General features: G+C 36.4%; 1 protein-coding gene and 1 non-coding gene across 10 annotated transcripts in view; one reads left to right on the top strand and one right to left on the bottom strand.

Annotated features, from left to right (window-relative positions):
* The first annotated feature begins 912 nt into the window (after positions 1–912).
* On the top strand, positions 913–23,465 carry RDH10 (retinol dehydrogenase 10). 4 transcript variants are annotated; one of them, XM_087931388.1, is made up of 7 exons: positions 913–1,072; positions 2,237–2,489; positions 4,076–4,311; positions 15,662–15,760; positions 18,651–18,796; positions 19,911–20,042; positions 22,237–23,465. In XM_087931388.1, exons 2-7 carry the CDS (start codon positions 2,276–2,278, stop codon positions 22,358–22,360), a joined length of 951 nt encoding a protein of 316 aa, XP_087787514.1. In that variant the 5' UTR covers positions 913–1,072; positions 2,237–2,275; the 3' UTR covers positions 22,361–23,465. The 4 variants fall into 4 exon arrangements, with proteins under 4 accessions (XP_087787514.1, XP_087787516.1, XP_087787515.1 ...); XM_087931390.1 differs by lacking the exon at positions 15,662–15,760 and having other exon boundaries at positions 941–1,072; XM_026706087.2 differs by lacking the exon at positions 913–1,072 and having other exon boundaries at positions 1,492–2,489.
* The window catches only part of LOC113439836 (uncharacterized), a 159,331-nt gene continuing 148,490 nt past the window's right edge, over positions 14,155–24,995 (bottom strand). For 3 of the 6 annotated variants that reach the window (XR_015743236.1, XR_015743239.1, XR_015743234.1), the window contains 2 exons: positions 18,982–19,033; positions 14,155–16,017 (listed from right to left, as the gene is read on the bottom strand). This is a non-coding gene — a transcript (uncharacterized LOC113439836). The remainder of the gene's footprint in view (positions 16,018–18,981; positions 19,034–24,995) is intronic. The other 3 variants (XR_015743237.1, XR_015743235.1, XR_015743238.1) reach the window with 3 other exon arrangements.

Below are 24,995 nucleotides of genomic sequence, written 5' to 3' on the forward strand. Positions count from 1 at the left end.
AATACTTCGTGGTATTCGTAAATCCATTACATGGATTTACATTCTCTTTTATTTACTCCATGTAAATTACAATGTCCGTGTACGAAGAGCATTACGTGGCTGGGTTTGAAAGAATCTGTTTTGTTTTCATTTGGATGAAAGACTGGCCGGAAGTTTGGCAAAGGCAATCTTCTTTCGTTTTACTGCCAAGTAAATGCGGACTGTCCATCGTGTCATCGGGAATCAAGCTCCACTTGAAAGATGCTGTAGTTTACAGTAGATCCTGTTCATTACGAGTACAATGGGTCAACTGAATCCGAAGCATCGGAAAGCCTAAAAGACGAGAGAAAAGCCAAATGCTTATGTAAAAACTACATTCCCCAGCATACATTTCAACCTTAGGAGGGCAAAAGAGTTAAAATGGAATTACAACATGCTACGGGAGCAAGTCTTTCTATATAGAGGCATTACAGTCAGGTGCATTCTGAAGTTACATCATTTGGACGGTTAGGAATTTTGGTGTCTGTAGGTCACCTCCTTAACTTCAGCCTTCCCAATCCGGTTGAATGTGACCGGTGTGGCGTCACATTCGTACAGAAATCCTTTATGAACTTGATCTTTCCCAATGTTTCGTATCCGTATGTGTTATCTCGGCCGTAAATTCCATGGGAAATCACTGTTTTGCAGATGTCGAGGAAGTTTATGTGGGATAGGAGTAAATCAACTTTAAATGTCCTCCAACTTAATTGATCAGATCTCCGGTTTAGGAGGGAATGATGATGGGGAAAAAATGACACGTCGAGGTGGTCCTGCGGACTAGACAACGGAAGCGGTTTCAAGTAGAAAGCAGCGCGCCTTCTCCACTTGTAAAGAAAATTAGGAGTTCCGCTCAACAATGTTCCCGATTCACATTGTTTCCGGCAAGGTTAGTCTTTACCGGAAAACAGCAATCTCGAGCTACTTAAAACCCACTCCTTTTGTTCTGGACTCAGATTAACAATCTGAGATACGTTTATGCGATAGTAACTTTTGTTCCAAGATGGCATAGAATTCTTGACGCTAAACTAAGTCCCGGTTCCTTTTTGGGTACATTGTAAGTATTGCGTGAATTTAGCCACGGGGACTTCTACTCCCTGGTGACACCATGGGACATGGTGCTATAACTCTACTCAGGTGTCTGGTGACTGAAATGGGAGTCGCTGCCAAAGGACGCGCGGCTAGGCTTGTTCGCCCACTCCTGGGCCGAATCCGTGGACGGCGCCAAACAAAAGAAAAAAGCCGCGAGCTTTTTTCTCGGGGCTGTTGGTAGGGAAGGTCCCGCGCGTGACGGGCTTGTCCGCTTGGTCCAGTTCGGACCGTCCGCCAAATTGCGAGGGTGGCGCTGTTGGGCGAAAATGTGTGGGGAGAAACTGTTCGGAATGCAAAGTGGGCGACGAGGAGGAGGGGGCCGGGCTGCGAAGCGCAGACGGAGGGGAGCTTGGGGGCGGGCTGCCGTTCTCGCGCCGGGGCTATATAGAGCCCCGAGCGGTGGGAACATGCTCACTTAGCGGGCGCTGCGCGGAGCCCTGGCGTAGGCGCGAGGTAAAGGTTGCAGGTAGGGCTGGGGAAGGAGGCGCGGAAGAGCGGCAGCAGCTCCCGTAGCAGCCTCCTCTTAGACTCCTTCGGTATTCTAGCTGAAGCCGGCAAGGTGGTCGCAGCTCGCGCCCTTTTATAGGGGAGCCCAGCGGTGCGCGAGCGGGTGAGGCAGGACGAAGGGGGATCCTTTTATCTGAACTTGTACTTTGCTCCTCTACTTTGCCGACTTCCCCTCGTCGACTCGCCGCGCGTAGGTTTGGCTTCTCCTGCAGGAGAGGCAAGGTGGGCCGTTAGGTAACAGGGCTTGTGCTCGCCGCACAAAACAAGCGCTGAGTCAGAGGCGGGGAGGAGTTGCACTCCCTACAGGTCCGTCCCGGCCAGCCAGGTGTCTTTAGAGAGTGTCCAAAGTGTGTGTGTGTGAGAGAGAAAGAGAAACTCTTGCCTGCCTCTCTGAAGAGTGGGAGCCACTCTCCCGAATTGCTCGGGGCCAGGCGAGCCAGAACGGGCTCTTCCTGCTTTTGACTTGTCGAGCCGGTGCTGGGAACCCAGCGCGTTCCCCCCTTCCCCCCGTCGCTCGCGCCGCCGCCAAACGGGGCTCCCCGAATCCTCCGAGGCTTCTCGGTCGAAGGGAGGCTCGGCAGCCATGAACATCATCCTGGAATTCTTCGTGGTCACCTTCAAGGTCCTCTGGGCGTTCGTGGTGGCCGCCGCCAAATGGTTCATGCGCGCCAAGGAGAAGAGCGTGGCCGGGCAGGTGTGCCTGATTACCGGCGCCGGCAGCGGAATGGGTCGGCTCTTTGCTCTGGAGTTCGCCCGCCGCCGAGCACGCTTGGTCCTGTGGGACATCAACACGCAGAGCAACGAGGAGACGGCGGGCATGGTGCGGCACATCTACCGGGAGATCTCGGAAGAAGCTGTGGTCGCGGCTCAGAAAGGTAACGGGCTTGGCTGAAGGCGGGCGGACCCTCCGGGGTTGGGCGCTGGCGCATGAGGCGGCCGCCAAATAATCCAAGTGGGCAAGGAAAGTAGGCATCGAGCCTTGCTTCGTTCAAAGGAGGAAAATTGGACTGTGTGGGTATCGTTAAATCCTGACCTGAGGTGCGCTGAAATGAGAAGGGGCGAACATTAGGAGTATGACCGCCGCGGTTGAAACTATTACTCTTGGTAGTCCCAAAGGTGCTTTTTCACGAGACAACTGAACTGTTTGGTTTTTCTTTCATCCAAGAAGCTTCTTCAGCTTCTTACTCTTATTCTTTATTCCTATTCTTATTCTTGATAGCGCTTGGAATAGACCTTTCCTGTTTCACTAAGTTCAATGTATAGCCAAATGAACCTTCAGAAGCAATATTGTATCTAAGCTTTCTTTGCTTAGAATAAAAATATTCCAGCGCTAAGGTAGGGATAACGAGATGTTTTGCAAGAGACATTTCCACAAGTCACTAGGAGGTTCAGTGAGTTGTGTTGCTGCTTTGTAGCCTCTCCAGCGTGACTTTTTCTGCTCTTTAAGTGCTGCAGACTCGAAAATATTCAAATGTTTTGGGTTTAGAAGTGGAGGGTGGAGGAGAAGCATTGAAGGGTATTCTTGAAACTGTGGCTCTTAGGGAAATATTCTCCATTCTTGCCACCCAAGAAGTTTAGGAATTGGGGCATTTTGTTCAACTGACTGCGGCTGATAGCATTGTATCATGATGTCTCTTAGCTATATGTAAATCCTTTTATTTTTATTCTGTTTTAAATGTTTCATGATCGTTTGCATCCAGAGTCACTGGTTGGAGATGGGTAGTTGTACAAATTAAATAAATAAATTTCCATGTCATTCTACTCCATGACTTTGAATGACTAAAAGACACCGGATAAATAATTGAAAGTGTAAGGGTTCAAAGCTTACAGAAAAATGATAGTGGTGACAACAAAATTTGTTTCTATCATAGTAGGAGCTAGGCTTTTTAAAATAGATTATTACAATTTAAGAAATAGACAGTTGCTATAAAATAATCAAAAAGCGCTTATGTCAAGTGCTTTCTTTGACATAAGGTTGTATGAAGTGGCATAATTTTGTACAATGATATAAATAATTTTAAATAATGTTTAACCTATTTAGTAGGAAGTCTTAATAACCAGTAGCAGTTATTCCCAGGTAAATAACTCAGATTGCACCCTGCAAAAAAATTAATGGTACTCAATAATGCTTGTTTCTGAACAAATATGGAAAGAGTAGGTCTACATATCCCTATTGAGTTTGGGGCATTTTTAAATCAGTAATGGTGCATTCTTCCATTGTGTTACTTTCCATTTGGCATCAGTAGATCACTGCTGAAGATTAGCACTGTAGGGCTTGGTACTTCATTGTTTTGGTATGTAGTTGTCACACTTTATTTTTTGGAACAGGACTAACAAGAATCTTGTCAAACTGGGTAGATTAATAATTGCCTCTTATTTCCTGGTATGGAAACACTGAATATATATTTAATTAAATTCTTATTTGTCCCTCTCCTTTGCTTTTCTGGATTTCTGTAAGCAGCTGGGCATGGCGAAGAGGAAGTGCTACCTCCCTACAATTTACAAGTTCATGCATACACTTGTGATGTGAGCGACAGAGAGAATGTGTACAAGACTGCTGAGAGAGTCTGCAAGGAGGTTGGTGAAGTCTCAGTCCTTGTGAACAATGCTGGTGTTGTTTCCGGCCACCATCTTCTGGAATGTCCTGACGAGCTTATTGAGAGGACCATGATGGTTAATTGCCATGCACATTTCTGGGTAAATATACTTATTTCTAGTGAGATGACTGTATGACTTGGTTATAGGAAGCTCTTATATTCTGAAGATGAACAAGGCTATTTACTTATACTTAATTCATTTTCATGTTTCCATTTTTGCTTTGTCTTTTCTTTTAAAGTTAAATGATGTTTAAAATTAGTAACATTTTTTGCATAAGACTGTAGCTTCAAGATGGTTTTGCCCTAGACTGTTGTGCCTTCTACCTTTTTGCTGATCTTTGTACGCAGTGAGTCTGATCCATAGAAACTATACTGCTATGAAAATAGTAATTAGTTGTTTGTCAAACCAACTTCTTTCCTACAGTTTTCAATAAGGGTTGGGAATGTTATAGATCTTCTAGTTCAGAGATATTATTATAGAAATAACATTTACTATTATATCCTACTGCTGGCTCTTTAGAAGTTGTAATATAGTTAATGTGTTATGACAATGAAAAAAGGCATTTCTTTTTGAACATGCTTACAACCTCTCTGATTTATCTAGTTGAAACTCGTTACAAGAAACTATTGTCTCAAAAACATGAAGCTTCACTACTCTGACTATGACCATTGCTCAACAGAATATTTTGTCTTTTGAGTAGTAGCAGCTGTCTGAAGTCCCAAGCAGAAGTACATTTTAGCTTTGTTTTCAGTCACTGGGCTGGTCAATGTTTAATGCTATATTCATAGTCTACTTTCTGCTCTTTTGCTACTTGCTACTTTGAATGACTGTGGCTTTCACCACCTATACTGGCATCCCCAGAGGGGCTTATTTCCCAGGTAAGTCTATAGCCAATTGAATCTAAAGAGTACTTGAGTAATGGAAATGGTTCTTTGGCCCTCTTTGCTTTTTTGGCAGTCTTAAATCCTCTAATGTTGAGAATGCTTTTTAAATTTCTGTTACTAACAAGTATCATTTCATTAAATATGATTTTTTTAATGATTCACTCACCATTATACAGTAGTCTCCATCAGAGAACCTGCAATTTTGATATAGTTTGTAGCTCTTTGCTATTGAGAATCTTAGAATAGAATAGAATTCTTTATTGACCAAGTGTGATTAGACACACAAGGAATTTCTCTTGGTGCATATGCTCTCAAATCTTAAATACATACTGAACATATCTTAGGAGAGAAGATGATCCTTTTGTCAAGCATACTCTTTAGATCCATACTGTATCCTGTTTAGTGACTTGATCTAAGAGACCATTTCAGCCCATACCAGTTGCATAATTCAATGACATTTACCTTTAGTATTTTACAAAGGGAAAGTATTGTAATTAGAAACTTTTTCTGCTAGAAAGATAAACATCCAGCTGATATTTAAAAAGGCAGAAACAGTGCTAACTTCACAAATTTGATTAAAGAAAAAGTATAAAAATGAGAGGCATTGTCATTTATTAAATTCCTGAATTATCATCTTCTTCATTTCGGCAACTAAATCAATTATTTATAACGTGTGGTTTAAGGAATCATTTCTAAATCTCCCACTAATAGAACATTTAGTTGTAATCCTATAAGAATTTATTAACAAATAAGCACCATTGTGGTCAACAGAATTTGAATAATGTATGTAAGATTATTGCAGCAACTTTTATCTATCCTTATTTCTTTTTCTCTCTGCTCTGGAGCAACAGTGTTTTATTTGAAGCAGACAGACCTAATAATACACTAAAAATGACTTCAGACCTTGTTATACAATTTTGTATAATTTTAGTTAGCTACTACAACTTCATTAGTTCTATGTATATGATTTCTGTAGTTCAATGAAAATATATTTTGGAAGAAATTATTTTCTTATGTGGATACTTAGGCATCTCTTGCTTTCCAATCCAAAATACCAAGAGTACAAAAACAGTTAAAACTAAAGAAGTATGAGCTATTGACATCTGCTACTGATGATTATAAATACACGTTATTTAGTATAGTACTATAGCAAGTCTTTATTGTGTGCATAGTGACAACAATTGGTCATCTACAATCTTGAGTTCCATTGTTGATTAAGCTACAATCTTTATTCCAAAGAAGTTGGGTGATAGACCAGGCTTCCACTCATCTATACCACCTAATAGAAAGGGTTTCTGCAGATTTCTTCCCTTGCTCTGCACAAGACCCCCAGAATTATTCTCATAGGAGAGTCACTGCTTTTTCTGTTGATGGATGGCTTTCTTCCACAAGGAAGACACAATGGTACACAATCCTTAGTGTTATTTTTAGATGCAGTGCCATTCATGAAGTATTTTATTAAATACATGGGATTTTTTAAATGGTACTTACAGTTGTACTCTACATTAGAATTCACCAGTCTTCAGCTATTTGTAAACATATAATTCTCTCACTGTGCCAAGTGAAAAAAGATTCCAGATCTCTTTTTGGTCATGTTTGAAATCCATTATGACCCCCTCATAATCTGTTCTTTAAAATATTTTGCTGTGGTAGCACAGTGGTTAGAATGCAGGCTGACTCTGCCCACTGCCAGGAGTCCAATCGTGCCTGGCTCAAGGTTGACTCAGCTTTCTATCCTTCCAAGGTGGGTAAAATGAGGACCTACATTGGGGGACATATGCTGACTCTGTAAACCGCTTAGAGAGTGCTATTATGTATTTAAAATGTGATGTTCTGTAATATGCATTTCATCTGCAAACCAATAAAACAGCTTAATGTATCTCTAGCAAAGGTAAAGGAACTAGAACTTTTAAAACACCTATGCACAACATTAAATATATGTATTTGTTTTCATGCAAACATTTCTACCCCATTGAGCTTCAAGAATTGTAACACTGTCCATCTACTAGGATTATTCTTTCTTAATTATAATATGAACAAGCAAAGGTCTTGGTGGTGTGGGGTAAACACTATTATTCTTGTAGAAATATAGTTCAAAATAGGGCTGCTAATAAGTCTAACAATTTCAAGAGCAATGTTAAGTACATCTTAACTTTGTTCATAATAGTCCATTCTAGTAAAGATAATGCACATTAACATAGTTTTTTTTAGTATCGGTATAGTAGAAAATACTTTTGAGTAGTTACTGTCTTCATGCCATGCTATGATGCACCTTTGAGAACATAACCAACTTGATTTTATATATACAACATTAGAATAAGCAGTGCACCATATGTTCACAATTTTTTGCGATGTGGCTGAAAAGTATATCTAGTTATTCTGTTATTGCCTTATTTATTGCTTAGACTGCCTTAGAATCTGATTCATCAAATTTTGTTTTAGCTAATCTACTTTAATCTCATGCTGTACAAAATCTACCCATTATATTTTTCAGGGAAACTCAGAGCTATTAGTTGCAATTTTTGGTTAGCATAATTTTTCCTACCTCTTTAAGAGGATTAGCAGTGAAAGTGTACTACCAATTCAAGTGCAGTTTTAGATGAAATTATCGGATCTTTTAGTATTCATTTTATGTATTTATCATGGTTAAGATTACCTGAGTCATCCTGGTTTTACATACATCCCTCCCAAAAACTGTTTTCCAGAACTAGTGTTGATATGTATTCCTAACATCACTGGGATTGAAATGAATGGGGAAATTCATATAAGAAAGAAAAAGGAATGTGGGCCCTTGTGACTTTCCTGGTCTCCTAATCTAAGGTTTTATAGACATTTTTACAGCTAAGCTAAAAAGAGCTTTGGAGTGCCCTGTATAATATCAACCCATGTTTAGACTGTGTACATTATTTCTTTATCCTTTCCAGAGAAAATTGAGATGATTCCAAGGATTAATTTAAATAGTCTCTATAATGTTCTGTATATATAGGAAAATGCCCTATAGTTTATTAAAGGCATGTGTTGAATTCAGTGATAAATAGTGGCTCTACTTCTGTGCAAAAGTTTAAATATAGACCAGTTAGCTTTTTAAACATGCTTTTAAGTATGCCCCCAAGTATCTTTTAGACAATTTTTCTCATCTCTGAATTTTAAAAATGGCTGGAAGTAAGTGTATTTAAGTTATTTCAGTGTGTGCTTTTTCATCAGCAATCTTAATTCCAATTTTTATATGTAATAACTCAGCAAGCTTGTCCACAGATATATATCTTCATTTTATGTATAGTTTTTGAGCACTTAATGTACAACCTCCTCATCAGATGCATCATTTGATCTTTGATTAAGCTTGAATTAAACTAAGTCAACTAGTGCTATACATCAAATCTAAGACTTCAGGTATGCTTGTTGAATAGAAATGGAAAGCCATGAAAGCTGATGGTTAGTAACACTCTTTCAAGTTGATAGAAGTTGAAGTCTTTTGATACTCAATTGTATGCTTGGATTAGTTTGCGCTAGGTGCTTTAGATTAGCAATAAATAGTTGGAATGTAAAGCCCAAATATGATACCGTAATATAAGTATATATTGCATAAAATATATACACTGAGCAGTTCATAAGAACTCCTTAGGAGTGAATTTGTTCATCATTAAAATATCTGATAAGTGGAAGCTGGCTTTTATGGCTTGCGTAGCTTTAACTCATAATTCAAAACATTTTATACCTTTGCTCCCTATTTATGTAGTTTTGAAAGGCCCTTTTTTCTGATTTTTTCCCTTATCAGTCTCTATTTGCAAAGAATTAGATTCAGTTGACCTAAGTAGTATTGTGGATCTCACTCTTGTGATACTCAACAATGGTATACAGATGAAACTACCCTAAGTTAAAAGAAATGAAACTTTCTATCTCCCTTTTATCTATTGTGGTTGTCTATGGCCCTCCAAACTCTTGAACACAAGTTTTCTTCCCCAAATTCTCTCTTTGGAGATGCCAGAATTGAATGTACATATTTTCACATATCTACAATATGAAGATAACATAATAGTATCTGTTGGCAACAGTTTATTTTTTCAAATTTGGAAAACTTCCTAATGCCATAGCAACTGTAGGCAGCATGCAGTATTAAAAACAGGTTATAACCATTTTTAAATGACAAGGAAAACAACATTCTCTTGCACAATGCACTCACACATGGGGCCTAGCACAAGGCACAAGGGGGAAACCATGCTTCAACATCCCGTTCCATATCACTTTTTTGGACTTTTTTACTTTTTCTTTTGGAACAATCTTCCGTTGTAAACTTTATGAGATCTGTATCTGATGACAATCAGACATACAGAAAGCTCTGAAATTGAAACTAATGACCTATGCTTTCCAAAAGTGGGACTATACACTAATGTTCTCCATTTGGTGACCCCCAAAATGCATTCAAATTGCAAATTCCAGTGTTTCCTACCAATTCTATCTTTATCTATATCCCCAAAGTTTTTTTTAACTTACTATTTTTTCTTGTCTGCTAAAAATTACTTTTTACTCTAAGAAAGGCTTTGAGTAAAAGGTATTTTTGTTATTGTTTCCAATTTTTCCTTTTGCTGTATTTTTAAATACTTCTGTTACATTCTTCTGCAGTACTTAATAAGGTGCAAATGCTTTTCAGAATGATTCAGAAAACTTTAAAAAAATCAATTGGTGATTCCTTGTAATGAAAAGCAATGTAGAAATTACACAAAATTAACAGCAGAAAGAACTAACGTGTTCTATTTTTTAACTTTTTTAGGGATGAATTTCCTTATTATAGTAAGATATGTGCATATCCTGCTTGTTCCCAGAATCAAATTAAAATGAGAGTGATACACTAGGAAGTATGTAGCATAATCTGGGAGCAATATTTTTCTTTTGGGGGTGGGGATTGTGAATAAGAAACTTATTCTGTCACTAGCTCATTATGTCAAAGATGTGACATTTTATTGTCACCACTTGGCCTATATATTTAACTTAATCTACTCATTACAACTTTTGGTCTGGTATATATTTGCATACACTGATTCAATTTACAAACTGTTCTGTTGAACATAAGAGTGTTTTCTTCTGAAAAAAGTATAGAATGGTGTCAGATTTTCTTTCCTAGGGTCATCTCCAATGGAATCTTTTGAAACAGAATGGAAACTAACAGGAGGAGCTGCAACAGGGATTCCATTCTCTTGTATTTACAAGAAGTCTTTGGAACATTTTCGTCCATAAATGGAAAGGACAATTCAAAACATTGATTTCATTTCAACTTTTAGATCAATATTGTACTTTACTAGCATTGTATAAAAGTGATGTGTCCCATTCTTAGATGTATTGAAGTAACAACCCCTTGGATGTTTTCTACCTTAGTAGAGCTACAGAGCTAGTAGGGGTCTTCCTTTCACTGTTCTCCATCTCAGTGAGGCCCATGCTGGAAGATGCCAGAGGTATAGCTGGTCCAGCATTCTTGCATCTCCTGGGATCAGCATATAAAGATTCCAGAAGCAGGACATGAACACAGTAATGTGCTTACATTTCTCAACAATGGGTATTTAAACCGAGTCAGATGATAAATGGCAAGGTTTAAGTATTTGCATTACTCATTGAATTTTAACCAAATGGTAACAAGCTTCAGTGCTAATTGAACAGAGGTGAAGAATTTTCACAACTAGAAATTGAATGTGTTAGTAGGTGAGATTTAGGATTTAGGTGCTAGGAAACTTCTAATGTGTAATGAACAACTAAAGACAAAAGGTGACTTTTTTTGCTGGAACTCGGTAGTTTAAAAAGCTTTTGATGTTTTCTTTGTTGTTCCTTAGTAAAGTCTCTGCCAACTTTCTTGTTTTCCTTCCTTTAACATCGTGAATTAAAGTGTGTGAGAAATATAGACACAAAGTTTTCTAAATCCTTAATTTCTTAACACATTTTCCATTTTGACTTATTTGTTTTCTTGATGGTAAATAACCTGTGTAGATTGATTATGTGTCATTGCAACCACATAGATCTTTTCTCCAGAACAAAATGGGTGTGTTTAATTAACTTGTAAGGCTTTTAGTCTTTGACTGGAACTCTCAGAAGCTGTTGGAAACCAAAGTTTCTCAGGTACGGTTTTAGAGAATTGTGGAATTGAGACTTGTAATATTTTTCTAGGGCCCTGTCCTTTACATTAATTCCACAATTCTCTTAAATCGTACCTGAGAAACTTTGATTTCTGAGAGTTCCAGTCGAAGACTAAAAGCCTTACAAGTTAATTCTGGAGAACGCTGCTTGCATCTACATACATATTATGCCAATACATAACATCATAGGTCCTTGGGAAGAACTCAATGCGTGTGAAGGCTAATACCATCTGAAAAACTGGCAGATGTGGCTTTACATTGCTCTGTTTACAGTAATAATGGAAAATATTATATGGTTATATATTTATATTTGACCTATACTTTCATCCTTTATTTTTCCTGACAGTTGAAATGAAGATTAGATTGACCAAGATGAGATTACTTGACAGGCTAGCAAAGCCTTGCTTTAAAGCTCATGGTTTTCTTAATGCATTTATTGGGTTTTCCCCATTTTAACATTTCATATTATCGAATATACAGTCAATAACATAAAAATACCACAGTGCCATTGACTCATATAAATCCTTGTAGTTTGCTAAAAACAATTGTACTGGAAGTAAATGAAAGAAAATTTTGTGATACTGTCCCCCAATACCAGTGTCTTAATACAGAATCATAATTCCATATCATTACTACCATTTATATTCTTCTGCTTAATAGCAATAAGATCTGAGTTTTCTTGACACACAAGTTGGCTTTTTTTTTTTTTTGTTAGACATAGTATACAGAGTTAAAAGCAATTTCAATGCACGTATCAAGGAAATTTCTTATATGGCTATAAAAGTAGTTGATCCAGTTCCTTTGCAACTATGCATAGAATATGGCTAACGGTGGTTCTCCTAGTTGCTCCGTTAATAGATACTGGTATTGGAACCATACTAGTTATATCACTTTATAGACTTAAACTTGGTTTTGCTCCATATTTCATTTTTTTATTCATATTTTCATATTTCTCAGTTGAATTTTTAGTTCTGTGCTTGTATTATGTTGTTTTATCCTTTCGCCTAGCTTTCTTGATATTTTTAAAACAAGAACTAAAGTAATAATGGAGCAGGATATTGGAAACTAAGTTTTTCATGAATAGAAATTCCTTAGCCCTCACCTCATAAAACAATATATTTGCTCAGTTTCATTAGTTTCACTAGGCTTTTCCCTCCCAGAAACTTTGTAAGACTAATGTAGCAGAAATAACAGCTCTTTTTTAAAAAGTAAGATTAAGATGGTGACTAAAATTATCCCAATGTTATGGAAACTTGGTTGCCTCTAATAATGATGCTAGGGTATGTTTTTAAAATGATTTTTTTGATGATAGCCAGTTCATAGCTTCCCTCTAAATCTAGATTGGTGCTTTTTCATATATTAGCTGCATTTCTCCTCCATTTTAGTCAAAGACTCAGTCAGGAGCAGGCTGAAAAGTTTGGTGAAGTGGTTAAAATTAGAAACCAAAAGACTGTGAATTCTAGTTTTCTCTTATGCATGAAAGGCAACCGAGTCGCTATTGGTGAGTCTCTTAACCCAACCCTGCTCATAGGTTTCTTGTAATTAGGAGGCAGAAACATACATATACTACCCTGACTGTACAAAAATAAAAACAGGATATAAATCTTAGTGAAACTGTGTTTATGTGTCTCTATTCATATTGCAAGTTGAAGTATATAGTGTTAAGGAAAACTTTGAGTCATAAAAGGCAAAATTGCTTCATTACTTTTATTGATTTATTTGGTATTATTTATCAAATAAACACCATTTTTTTCTTATGGTAATATTGTATGCTTATTTATAATTGGATTGTGGAATGTTTGTAGTGCAATTCTTCCTCAATGTATTTTTTATTTTATTTTTTAAACTCTCACATACTAAACAAGTATTAAAACGAGAGTTACTTAAAGAGATATTAAATCAAACTAGTAGTCCATTTAGCTCATTATTGAAAGGCAGCAATTGTCCAAATCTTCTCACATATTGAGAAATTGAACTTGAGATTTTCTGCAAGCAAAGTTTGTTCTTTCATGGCAGTGTAGTCCTCTGCCTCATTGTGTATTTTATAAGCAACTAGGCAATCATTGACTTACAATAAGTTGTCTTTAATCATGATTTAACAAGCTTGACTTTAGAGATTAAATGAAGTAGATCCTCTTTTCTTTCAAGACACATATTTGCAGATACCTTTTGCTGTAAATGGAGTGACAAGCACAAAATAAGAAACTCTATACTAAATTTGCGAATACAGAGCTGTGCATAGAACTTTGTATTAGGTGCCAAATCTGAGTTTTCAGTATGATATGTCCTTTTTGTAGTTTATAGATCCAGAGAAATTATTTTAAAAAACAGTTTTTTTTGTAAAAGTTCCTAAAACAAAGGAGCATCTATACATTTTATCAGCTGCTGCATCTTTTTATGTTGACCAGTTGGTCATTCAGTATTTTCCAGTCATAACTTCTGGACAGGAACTGGGGCAAACACAGGCATAGAACAAGAAGGATTTACCACATACCATCTTTCTAGCTTCAGATCGTTAACAAAATGAATACTCCAGACATTACTGGGAAAGTGATATCACATTTTGTTTCCATAATATATATTTTAATTTCATAATTGAAATCTGGAGCATGCAACTTTTAAACCAAGTGCTACACTTGTATTGTATTTTTAAATAGTCGAAGTAAAATGGGGTGAGAATGAAAAAGCTAAATTTGATTTTATGTCATCGACATTTAATTAAAATTGAATAGTTAATAATACATATTGTTAAACTGCTTTAATACTGTCAAATCATGTGCTTGTTACATTCCCATCTCTTACATTAAAAATTGCAAGTTGATAACAACTTTGCGTATGGACCTTAGATTTTACATTTCTAATTAATGTGACTACCTGCTCTGCAATGTTTTTTGTTTTCAAGAACTCCAAAGGAAGATGGACAGATCAAACAAGTAAGGTTAATTCTGAAAAACATATTTTAATCAGTAGAAGCAAGAACAGAACAACTTTAATCTTCTGTCATCCAACAACTGCACATAAAATTCTTTGTGTGGTGTTCAGAGCTCAGTTAATAACTGCAAGCAAAACTCTGGTTCAAGGAGCATGTGAAAATTGTTGTCATTTCTGAAAAACAAAGAGTAGTTATAAAATGAAATTAGATTGAGTCAGCTGTTAGTAAAATTATTTAAGCCAACAGTTATTTAGAGAACAAACTTAAATGGCAGGTAATTTAAGTTGGGGAGGACAAGGGAGAAGAATCCACATGTGTGTAGAATTGATATATAGCAGTCTAAAACTGAGCCCTTATTTTGGCTTACAGATACAATCAGTTTGGCAGAAATGCAATTCTAGCACATTATCTCTTACTGCAAGCACATGGCAGCTGCAATGTGACACCTTATAAATGTTTTACTATTTCAAATGGATTTCTGTATGGGGAAGTTCATAAAAATCCACAGAGGCATATCCAGGTGTTGTGAAATGAGATTATAAAAGAAACCTTGTGGAGAGGTTGTTGTGAACTTGGGTACTGGTAGGAGGGAATTGGCTAAATGTTGATCTGAGAGGCTGCAAATAATTATAATTTTTTAAATGCAAACAATAAGACAATCTCTTTGGGAAAAGTTCCTGCATTGTAATACAGCTTTTCACTCATACAGTAACATACAGATATGGTCACTGATATCTAGCAGAAGAGATCTTCAGAAATTATCTTACTGCTCTATAACCATTTTAGAGAATGTTCCTCCCTTTGAATATGTCCTCTGTCTGAAAGGCTGATCCATGGTAAACCTCATTTTAAAGTAATTATTTTAAAAAAGCAAGGCTCTGGAAGCTGTCATCACTATTGACTCAGAACATTACAGGCCTTTTATTATGATAGCATTTTTATCTGAATTATAGTAATTGTTTTTACATATGCATCAGAACATTTTAAGTAGAGTTAGCTTCTCTCTTATCTATTTAATTTGATGACGTGCATGTTTAAGAGATTAAAGTGCATTTTCTGTCAAGAATCCTGATATCTATTATGTTTATTCAATATTTGTTGAGTAATCCACAGTTGGATATATTCTCCCCTCCCCCAGCTGCCAAATCAAACGAACTATTTTACATTATAATTACACTTAGTGCGTTAAATATAGGCTTAATTTTTCGTAAAGTAATCCTGTAGAAGTGTGACAATACAATAACTGAATATTTTCAGTAGACAATTAATTAGAACTACATCCTGTATAATTTTATGTAAAGCACTTTTGTAAATTGATTTTTACTTTTTGCTTCAACAACTTTACTTAAAATAACTTTTATTTTTAGTTATTTTTCGCTTAAATTTCCATCTTGGTCCTGAAATGAAATAAGGAGATTTCAGATTGGAAGACTGCTTAAGTTTGACAACTTTGACTTACCTTTGGGTCAGCTCATTAAAGATTAAGGCATTATTTCTTGTGTTCTTCTTTGCAGACCACTAAAGCATTCCTTCCCAAAATGTTGGAACTGAACCATGGGCACATTGTTACTATTGCAAGCTCTCTTGGCCTCTTTAGTACTGCTGGAGTAGAGGTTTGTTCAAATTTCTTAAAGCATATTTCTTGCATGTTGAAAGAGTTTGCTTTTATCATCAAGCTTGGTGTGCAAGATAATATGTGCAGCACTTGGGCAAAACAATCCAACTTTTGAGGAATCCATCAGTCAGGAGTAACTAATTTAGTTTCTTTAGAAAACTAAATCATCAGTGAATTAAAAGCAGTAGACATTTCAATGAGACTATCACTAGCCTTTTCAGATCTTTTATAGAAACGTTTGTTGTAAAGCTATCACTATAGAAGAAAAATAAGAAAAAAACAGCCCTTAGTTTATGAAATCTCAATGATATGATAATTAAATTTAGTATCTCAAAGTATTATTAGGGTATATTATAAATTTTAAAGCACCAACACACATTTTTTTCCTATTAAATGGCAGCATATCTCTAGCTTTATCTAGTGCTGGGAGATGCTAAGAAACAAACCTTGTCACTGAGCCATGTGTCATTTAAAGATTCTAGATGTTGTAGCAATAGCAATAAGACTTATATACCACTTTATAGTGCTTTACAGCCCTCTCTAAGCCGTTTACAGAGGCAGCATATTGCTTCCAACAACCTGAGTCCTCATTTTACTGACCTTAGAAGGTTGGAAAGCTAAGTCAACCCTGAGCCTGGTGAGATTTGAACTGCCAAATTGCAAGCAACCGGCAGTCAGCAGAAGTAGCCTGCAGTACTGCATTCTAACTACTGCATCACCAGAGCTCATTGTAATAGAGCATTCCTGGTTCAAAAGACATTGCCAAAGATATACCTAGATTTGAAGTGAAAGAATGGATTTGATAGTAATTAGTAATTTGGTAGAACTAGAATTGGTAACTGGGAGAACTAGAGCCATTTCTCCTTCCTTCCCTTTTTCCTTCGTTTTCTCTTTTCTTTATTCTTTCTTGAAAAGCACAATTGAATCGTTACGCCTTTTGTTTTCAATTGTTTTGTTGTTGCTGTTTGTTTCTAATATAATTATGGTTACATTTTTTCTGGCTATTGATAGGAGATAGCAGGAAGATGCTAAGATAAGGTGATCTGTTGGCATGTCTATTCATCATGTATTGTCTTTAGAGTTGCCAGCTTATTTCCTCTGCATCTCTGTTGCTTAAGGCAGGGGTCCCCAACCACCGGGCCGCGGACCGGTACCAGTCCGTGGATCATTTGATACCGGGCCGCAAAGAAAATAAAAATAAAATAAAAATGGCGGCTTTCTTCCCCTTCGGTGAATGCTGCTGGGATCAGGGATCAAGGACACAAATGAAAGAAGGGGAGGGAGGAAGCAACCAAAGCCTGTCCTGCTCTCCGGCTCAGCGACTTCGGTTTCCTCCCTCCTCGTTCCTCTCTCACTCGCTCTCTCGCTCCTCCACCAGCCCAGGAAGAAACTGCTTCAAAGAAGCCGGCAGGGTGGCTTTTCCTGTCAGCGCAGCTCCTCCGAAGCGCCCGTTCACCCCCACCCCACCACCCGCGGTTCAATCCAGTGCTCCGTTCTGCCTGCCTGCCTGCCTGCCTTCGTTTCTGGTTGTTTCGGAGCAGCTTTGGCTGAGAATAATAACTATTCACCTCTTTTACTCATCCGAAGCTGCTCCGAAACAACCAGAAACGAAGGCAGGCAGGCAGGCAGGCAGGCAGGCAGGCAGAACGGAGCACTGGATTGAACCGCGGGCGGCGGGGTGGGGGTGAACGGGTGCTTCGGAGGAGCTGCGCCGACAGGAAAAGCCACCCTGCCGGCTTCTTTGAAGCAGTTTCTTCCTGGGCTGGTGGAGGAGCGAGAGAGCGAGTGAGAGAGGAACGAGGCAGACACCTGAGGGATGAGGCTGAGGGAGGCAGGGCTGAGAGGCGGGGCTTCTCAGCCATCCTGCAGGGACTTTTCCTGAGCCTCCCTGAACTTGGTGGTTTGCTGGCAGACGTTTTATTACCCGACTAGGTAACAACATCAGATGTTATCTAGTCAGGTAATGAAACGTCTGCAAGCAAACCACCAAACTCGGACTCCTCCCCCCGCTTGAAAAAGTGTCTCCTCCCCCTCCCCCCCTGCCCCCGGTCCTTGAAAAAGTGTTTCTGTGTGAAACTGGTCCCTGGTACAAAAAAGGTTGGGGACCACTGGCTTAAGGTGCTTAAAACATCTGATCAAAAGGAGGACATTTCTTATTTTAATAGTGAAAGCAGCTGGAATCACAATGGGATGGAACATTGTGGGACACTGCCAGTGGGACAGTCTTCTGTCAGGGATGCTTCAAACTGGATTCCTCCTATGATCATAAGGGTTGGGCTCAGTAGCCTGAATGCAACTCTGGTTCTATATTTGTCCAGGATTAATTTTAGTTGGGCCCATAAAGAAGGGATAAATTAATAAATGTTAGTGTTTTAATCTGAGGTATACCTGACTTTTGTGTTATAAGCTCCTTCCTTCCTCTGCTCCTTCCTTCTTTCTCAGTACCCTGTTATTGAAGCTTCCTAAGTTTTAAACTAAACTTTATACTATGGATTAAGATTCTGATTTGTCCTGATACTGCTCAGCTACTGATGTGAACAAAGTCCAAACTTTCCAGTTTTTGGAATCAAAACCATTGAGCAAATCTAAGAAACAAGATGCTAGTTAGTGGCTGTTTCTCCAAATTGCCTGAGGTAGCTCTTTTTTCTCTAAAAGAAAACAATGGCTGAATTGAGAAGTGGGTGGGGTTTTTTTTTTAATGCTCCTTGAAAGGCAGAGGGCTTTTTATTTCTTCAAAAAGCTACATCAAAGAATGTTGTTTAAGTTTAATTTTTCAAAAAGACATTTTTATTTAATAAAAGTAAGATGATCGGTTTAAGTCTGTTTTTTTTTTTTTTTCCAAAACTGTGTAACTTGTTTCATGCTTGTTTTTTATATTGCCAATTTAGGATTATTGTGCCAGTAAATTTGGAGCTGTGGGATTTCATGAGTCCCTGAGCCATGAACTAAAGGCAGCTGAAAAAGATGGTATTAAAACAACACTGATTTGCCCTTACCTTGTAGATACAGGAATGTTCAGAGGCTGCAGAATTAGGTAAGTAGGCAAGTTCTCTAAAAATATTTATATACAGATAGTCGTTGACTTACAACAGTTCATTTAGTGACCAAAGTTACAATGGCACTAAAAAAGGGGACTTATGATAATTTTTCACACTTAAGACCATTATAGCATCCCCATGGCCACATGATTTACATTCAGATGCTTGATAATTGACTCACATTTATGATGGTTGCAGTATCCCAGGGTCATGTGATCATCTTTGGCAGCCTTCTGACAAGCAAAATCGATCAGAAAATCAGATTCACTTAACAACTGTGTTATTAATTTAACAACTGCAATGATTCACTTAACAAATGTGGCAAGAAAAAGTTTAAAATGGGGCAATACTCAAAACAAATTTCTCACTTAAACAGCATACATTTTGGACTCAATTATTGTAATTTGAGGACGACCTATATATATAAAAATAATGCAGATATATCAAATACATTACATATAGCATCACTCTACTTGCATTAAAAATTTCTTCATGAACAAAATCATAATAAAAATATCTATTATATTTTCTATCTTATATAGAAACATGGTCTAATATATTTGAAAATATATTGGATCGGATTCTAATGTAATGTTTAAAATAGTTCATTAGACTCCCATTGCTAGTTCACCACCTATGGTTCTGCTGTAATTGTAAGGTATTATTTTTAGTGTAGCATAAATGCCTCTTATATACCTCGGTTATTATTTATATGATATATATGAAACCTTTTAGATTAAAAGGCATTCAGTGTTATAACTCAAAGTTAAGTCTGAAGTTTGTAGTCATGATATGTGACCCTTATTATGACTCATATCCTAAACAATTCTAGTTTTATAATTTCTTCTCTAGGTAATTTAATTTGACTTCATTATTAGTATTTGTACTATGCTACTGAGTTCCAACTATAATGTATAGTACTCTTATAATGTATATTATTTGTCTTAATTTTTGAAGGTGCATACATTGTAGGAAGGATGATTTGTACTAAGCAAGGACCTCATCCTACTGAATTAGTAAAACAAACATGCTTGACAGTGTATTCTGTCTTTATGTACTTTTTATCTGATATATTTTTAAAATGTGGTTTGTTTGTTTTTATTTTTTCAGAAAAGAAATAGAGCAATTCCTTCCACCTTTGAAACCAGATTACTGTGTAAAGCAAGCTATGAGAGCTATACTGACAGACCAACCTATGATTTGCACACCTCGTTTGATGTATATGGTTACTTTAATGAAAAGGTTAGATCTCAGTAAAATGTACATCTTTTAGAAATAAATGGGCAATCAGATTTTGGGATAGATGTCCAGCTCTTCTTTTAATTAACTCAAGTATTATTGCTTGTCAAAGGAAAAGTGATAGCACAGAGAGGTCCAGGAATCTATAATTATTCATAATTTATGGGATTGATACAACCAGTTCTCAAACTTGGCACAAGGCAGTGTTCATTCTATAAAGGAGAATATTTGTAGCTCAGGGTTGAAATGAGAAGTCCTTGATGCTCTCTAAGCTTGACTGCTTTCTTGCAGATGTTTCATTACCGAAATGAGGTAACGTCATCAGTGTTAGACAAAAAAAACAGCCAAGCTCAAAGAGCACCAGGGATCCCTCACTGTTCATTCTTTCTGTCTTTGCTAGCATTGTTTCCTCTTCATTAGCAAAATGTATGAAGTAGAAGTCCTTCACCATCTACTAGAGATTTTTTGGGGTAGTAGCAGACATTGCATGCAGATTCTTTCAGGTGCAAATCAAGTTTCTACCACTGAACTACTACAACAGCTCATCAACACAGGAACATCAATAGGGCAATTGTATTTCTTTTGAAGAAATAGAAACACAAAATAGACTTCATTGATAGTTTACCAAAAAGGAAAGTATCCAAAATTTTTGAGCCTGGAGAATAATAAGGGCACATATTCTGGCCTTACTGGCTTAAGAGGCATGAATTCAGCACAATTATAGTTTTAAGTTCCATAGAAATAAATGATAATATCTAACTAAACCATTTCCAATCTATTGCTGATGAGTCCTGAAAGTTAATAATTTCATTTCATTTATTTATTTGTATCTCACTTTTATTACTATTATAAATAATTCAAGGTAGTGAACATGTCCAACACACCTTCCTCTTGCTATTTTCCCCACAACAACAACCCTGTGATATAAACTGGGCTAGGCTCAGATCCCAAAGATGCAAACTTTGTTATCAATTATAAATATGAATAGATTGCCAAATATTAAGATCATGTAATCATGTGTGGCACAGATGGCAAGAAGTGTACCTTAAAGCAAAGTGAAACCTTAAAGCAAACTTTCCGAGTTAACTTTGAACAGCCATCAAACAACTGGTTGTAAGCTGAGAATGACCCATAACAATATTGGTCCCCTCCCAAATACGTTTGGAAGGAATCATAAAAGTGAAATTAAGAAACAGTGCATCGCCTTAATCAAAGGCATCTGGACTGTTACATTCTATGATATTCTCCCTGTTTTGATTTTATGGATTATTTATTTCTTGGAAAACCATCTTTATTTTCAAGGAACTTCACAAATCTGTATAAAGTCTTATTAAATTCCTCAAGGGCTCATACCATTTCCAATTGTTGAGGTCTCTAGATACAGTGAAAATAGAAACAGTAACACATGAAAACAAAAGCAAAGTACCAAGGAAAGAAAGAATGAGGTATAGCACAAGTATTTTAAAGTAAAAAGAATGCTAGTAAATGTTTCGATGTGAGGCCCTTTTTGAGTATGGAATCCAGCCAAATGGTCCTTCTGGTTTTTTGGCCTTGATGTCTTGAGTAGTATTAAAAAAATTAGCTAAAAATGAGTAAAATTTAAGAAAGGAAATACATACTGGTTTTAAAATAGGTAAAAGTTTGATGAATTGTTATTGCTGATAAAATTACTGTATTACTCTACAGAGGCATTGTCAATAACTCATTAGTTAAAATAGTCAAAAATGTGTGCAGCCAAGACCAAGCCACCCTGGGAAGCATTATTCAGTGAAAAATAGCAGGTGGGGTTTGTGCTTCAGAAGAAGCCCTTTAATTGTCCATAAAACACATTATAGACTTGTACAGAATAGTTTTATTAACATCCAGAGCCTGTAACTCTTTGGAACAATGTTAGGATTTGCACTATTAAAGTGCAAATTTTGACTCATTATATTACATTCAAAACATTTAATAATAAAGGATGCTTTCATTATTTTAGCCTTAGGAATTATTTGTTCCCTGATTTGTTGATTTTGTAGAAGAGAAGCAAAATTTTAGAAACTTAAAAAACTTTCTATCCTTAGCCTGTCATATTTGAGGGAATCTGCTCTAGATAGTATTTTAATTTTTCACATTTGCTTTTGCAATTTTGAAAAGCAAATAATAATCATTCTTATCGCTATATTTATAATCCTATTTATCTGTTTCCTTGTTTTAGCATCCTACCTTTTGAAGCAGTTGTGTGCATGTACCGGTTTTTGGGAGCAGACAAGTGTATGTATCCTTTCATTGCTCAACGAAAACAGGCCACAAATAACAATGAAGCAAAGAACGAAATATAACATTTTATAATGGACTGTTATTTGTAGCAGAGTTATTATCAAATGCTAGAACTGTATTCTGGAGTGCACTTGCATTTAGCAGGAGCAACTGTTAACATTTTATCATGACATTCTCTTGGATCCTATACCTGAATAGTGAACAGGAAAAACATTTTTTTAACATATTGTATGTAGAGTAATCAGAATTCCTGAGAACCATGACAGGCAAATTTATAAAAAGTAGTGGTCACTCTTGTTCTTTTTAAACTTTATTAGATGTACAGTAATATGCTACTCTTTTTATAAAGAGAAACTTTGTATGATTTCTCTTGAGATGGTCATGCAATTAGACGATTCAATTGTTTCATCAATTGTTCATTTTCTTGTGAAGTTTTCATGGGTTTTCATTTACGTTATGTAATGTAGCAGGGCAATGCTTCAAAAGCTCACTCAGTCTGTGTGGGATAATAAATTTTAATTAGTTTTTATTTTTCAATGTTGCATATATTGAACCTAAATATGTCTTCATTAGCAGGAAGTTTGGAATGCTTTCAGAATGGAAAGTCATAATCCATACCATTTCATTCTGTTACTTAGATAAGAATTATATGGCTTGTATTTAAAATCAACCATTATAAAAGCCAACTTTAATGGAAATGGATAGGCAAAGGAATATACAGCTAAATAGTCTTTCTAGACTAGATAGTGAAATCCACTTACCTATCATTGATTACTGTCCAATAATCCAAGTTTTTTCCTTAAAATTCAAAAGCAAATTGAGCTAAGAACAAAACTATTGGTCCTCCTGCCAATTGTCATATTAAAGAATTACATAAACAAAATGTAACATTAGCTGCAACTTGACCATTAGAAAAACTGTAAAATGTTTTTTTAATTGCATTATAGAGCAGAAAACATTTTTTTACCTTTTTTTGTAAGAACAATTTTGTGCCTTGAATTTGGTGAACTGTATTAGTAGAATATTGTAAAGGTGAACTTCTACCTCTATATCTAAATGTATACCATTCTTTTGTAAATTTGTTTTAAAAATTGTGACTTTTTTTAGAATGTCATGTTAAATACTGACCAACTTTTGTGGTTATTAAAATTATCCACTTGTTCTTTATGACATAACTTGGTTTGATTTTTAAAAAATGCTGTTCAGGTTGGAGGTACTTTTTTATACTAATTATGTTCCATTTCAACACAGGACAATATGTGTTTTTATATTCTGTTCCTATGGTAGTAACAGTATCAAAAATATAGTTGTAGTTAATGACTTGGCCTCTTCAATCCTGATATTTCCACTATTCCCAGTGACTTTTAGAGGAGCAGTGCATTAGTTTCCGAAGGGAGGGTAGCTTTAGTATGTACTGTTGTTCAATTCTTCTACAATATGGATTCCATTGCATATATATTCCACAAAATTCAGATCAAAGTTTTAAAAATAAGAAGCAGCTGTAGCAAACTACTGAAATGATTATCTTTATCTTACACTCTTCCGACAAAAGGAATTTATATACAGGAATTATACAGACAATGCTGTATATTTCAAACACTTTTTCTGGCCACTATGAAGCACTATATTCTGCTATCCAATAAATAACCAAAATTAGTTGACATGTATGATGGGAATTATTTTTCCCAGCTTTGGTTCGAGTATGGCTATTAAGTTCCACCTCTGTCACTGGAAGTTTCCTGTTGTCCGTTCTACAACATAATTTTTGTCATGTCAAAATACATGAATAAACAGTAGGATTATTCTGATATGGTTTGCTATATCTCTGTTAGGACATGTAAGAGAAATTACCTTCTGAATAATATTTAGCACTTGGTTTAAAAGTACTGAATCTCTGTCCAGAAAAAGGGAAAATCCTTCTCAACTCAGTACTAATCAAATACAAATTTATTTCTTAAGATAACAAAGAGATTGTAAAAAAAAAGATGATTATATGTTAAATATTCAAAGCAGTCAATATTTTAATGCATAAAAAGCTAACAAATTGTGAAAGGATATTATTAATGGATATTAATCAGAAAAGAGAGCTAGCAGTGCCCAAACGTAGGTCTTCTAAGTTCAGTTTTTCTATTACATGGAATTAATACTTGGTTCACACATTATATAAAGCCATAGTCTGATTAACTATAATTTGATTAACCTCTTGACTAGATTTGCAAATGCGTTAAAATCAGAGTTGGGCAACTTGTAACCCTAGCTGTGTAACTGGCTCTTAAAGACTTGTTTTTTTTCCTAATAGTTGCAAGTCATTTCCAATTACTTTGATATATTTCAATTTCCACTGTTTTGAATGGAAACCACATGGAAGCTGTAGCACAAGTTTAAAATGCACTTCAATTCTTATTTTATTCACATACCTTAGATGCTTATCGTCCTGCCTACTGTACTCCCTTAAAATCATTAAGAGCAATATCCGGGCCAAACGGCCATAAGCACCATCTCCATTACTACCTTACATAAAGATTCTCTCAGCAGGTTTTCCATTGTCTCAGATTTTAAGCTACAGTCTCCATCCCATTTTGAAGAATAACACATATACCCCGGGTGTGAAAACTTGCAGTGTCATGTTGCCGTCACGTGATGTTTCACAACATGTTTCCCTTCATGGAGCTGGGGTAGACATGGCCTGCACATGGT

This window comes from Pseudonaja textilis, chromosome 3, assembly GCF_049901715.1.
Source record: "Pseudonaja textilis isolate UNSWEBS1 chromosome 3, rPseTex1.2, whole genome shotgun sequence".
In the NCBI taxonomy this organism is placed as follows: Eukaryota; Metazoa; Chordata; class Lepidosauria; order Squamata; family Elapidae; genus Pseudonaja; species Pseudonaja textilis.

Excerpts from the sequence above, each read along its gene's own strand:
- RDH10 (XM_026706087.2), top strand. The coding sequence starts at position 2,198 with ATGAACATCATCCTGGAATTCTTCGTGGTCACCTTCAAGGTCCTCTGG. Across the intron at positions 4,312-15,661 it reads ATTGCCATGCACATTTCTGG|ACCACTAAAGCATTCCTTCC; the intron begins GTAAATATACTT and ends TCTTCTTTGCAG. Across the intron at positions 20,043-22,236 it reads ATGGTTACTTTAATGAAAAG|CATCCTACCTTTTGAAGCAG; the intron begins GTTAGATCTCAG and ends TCCTTGTTTTAG.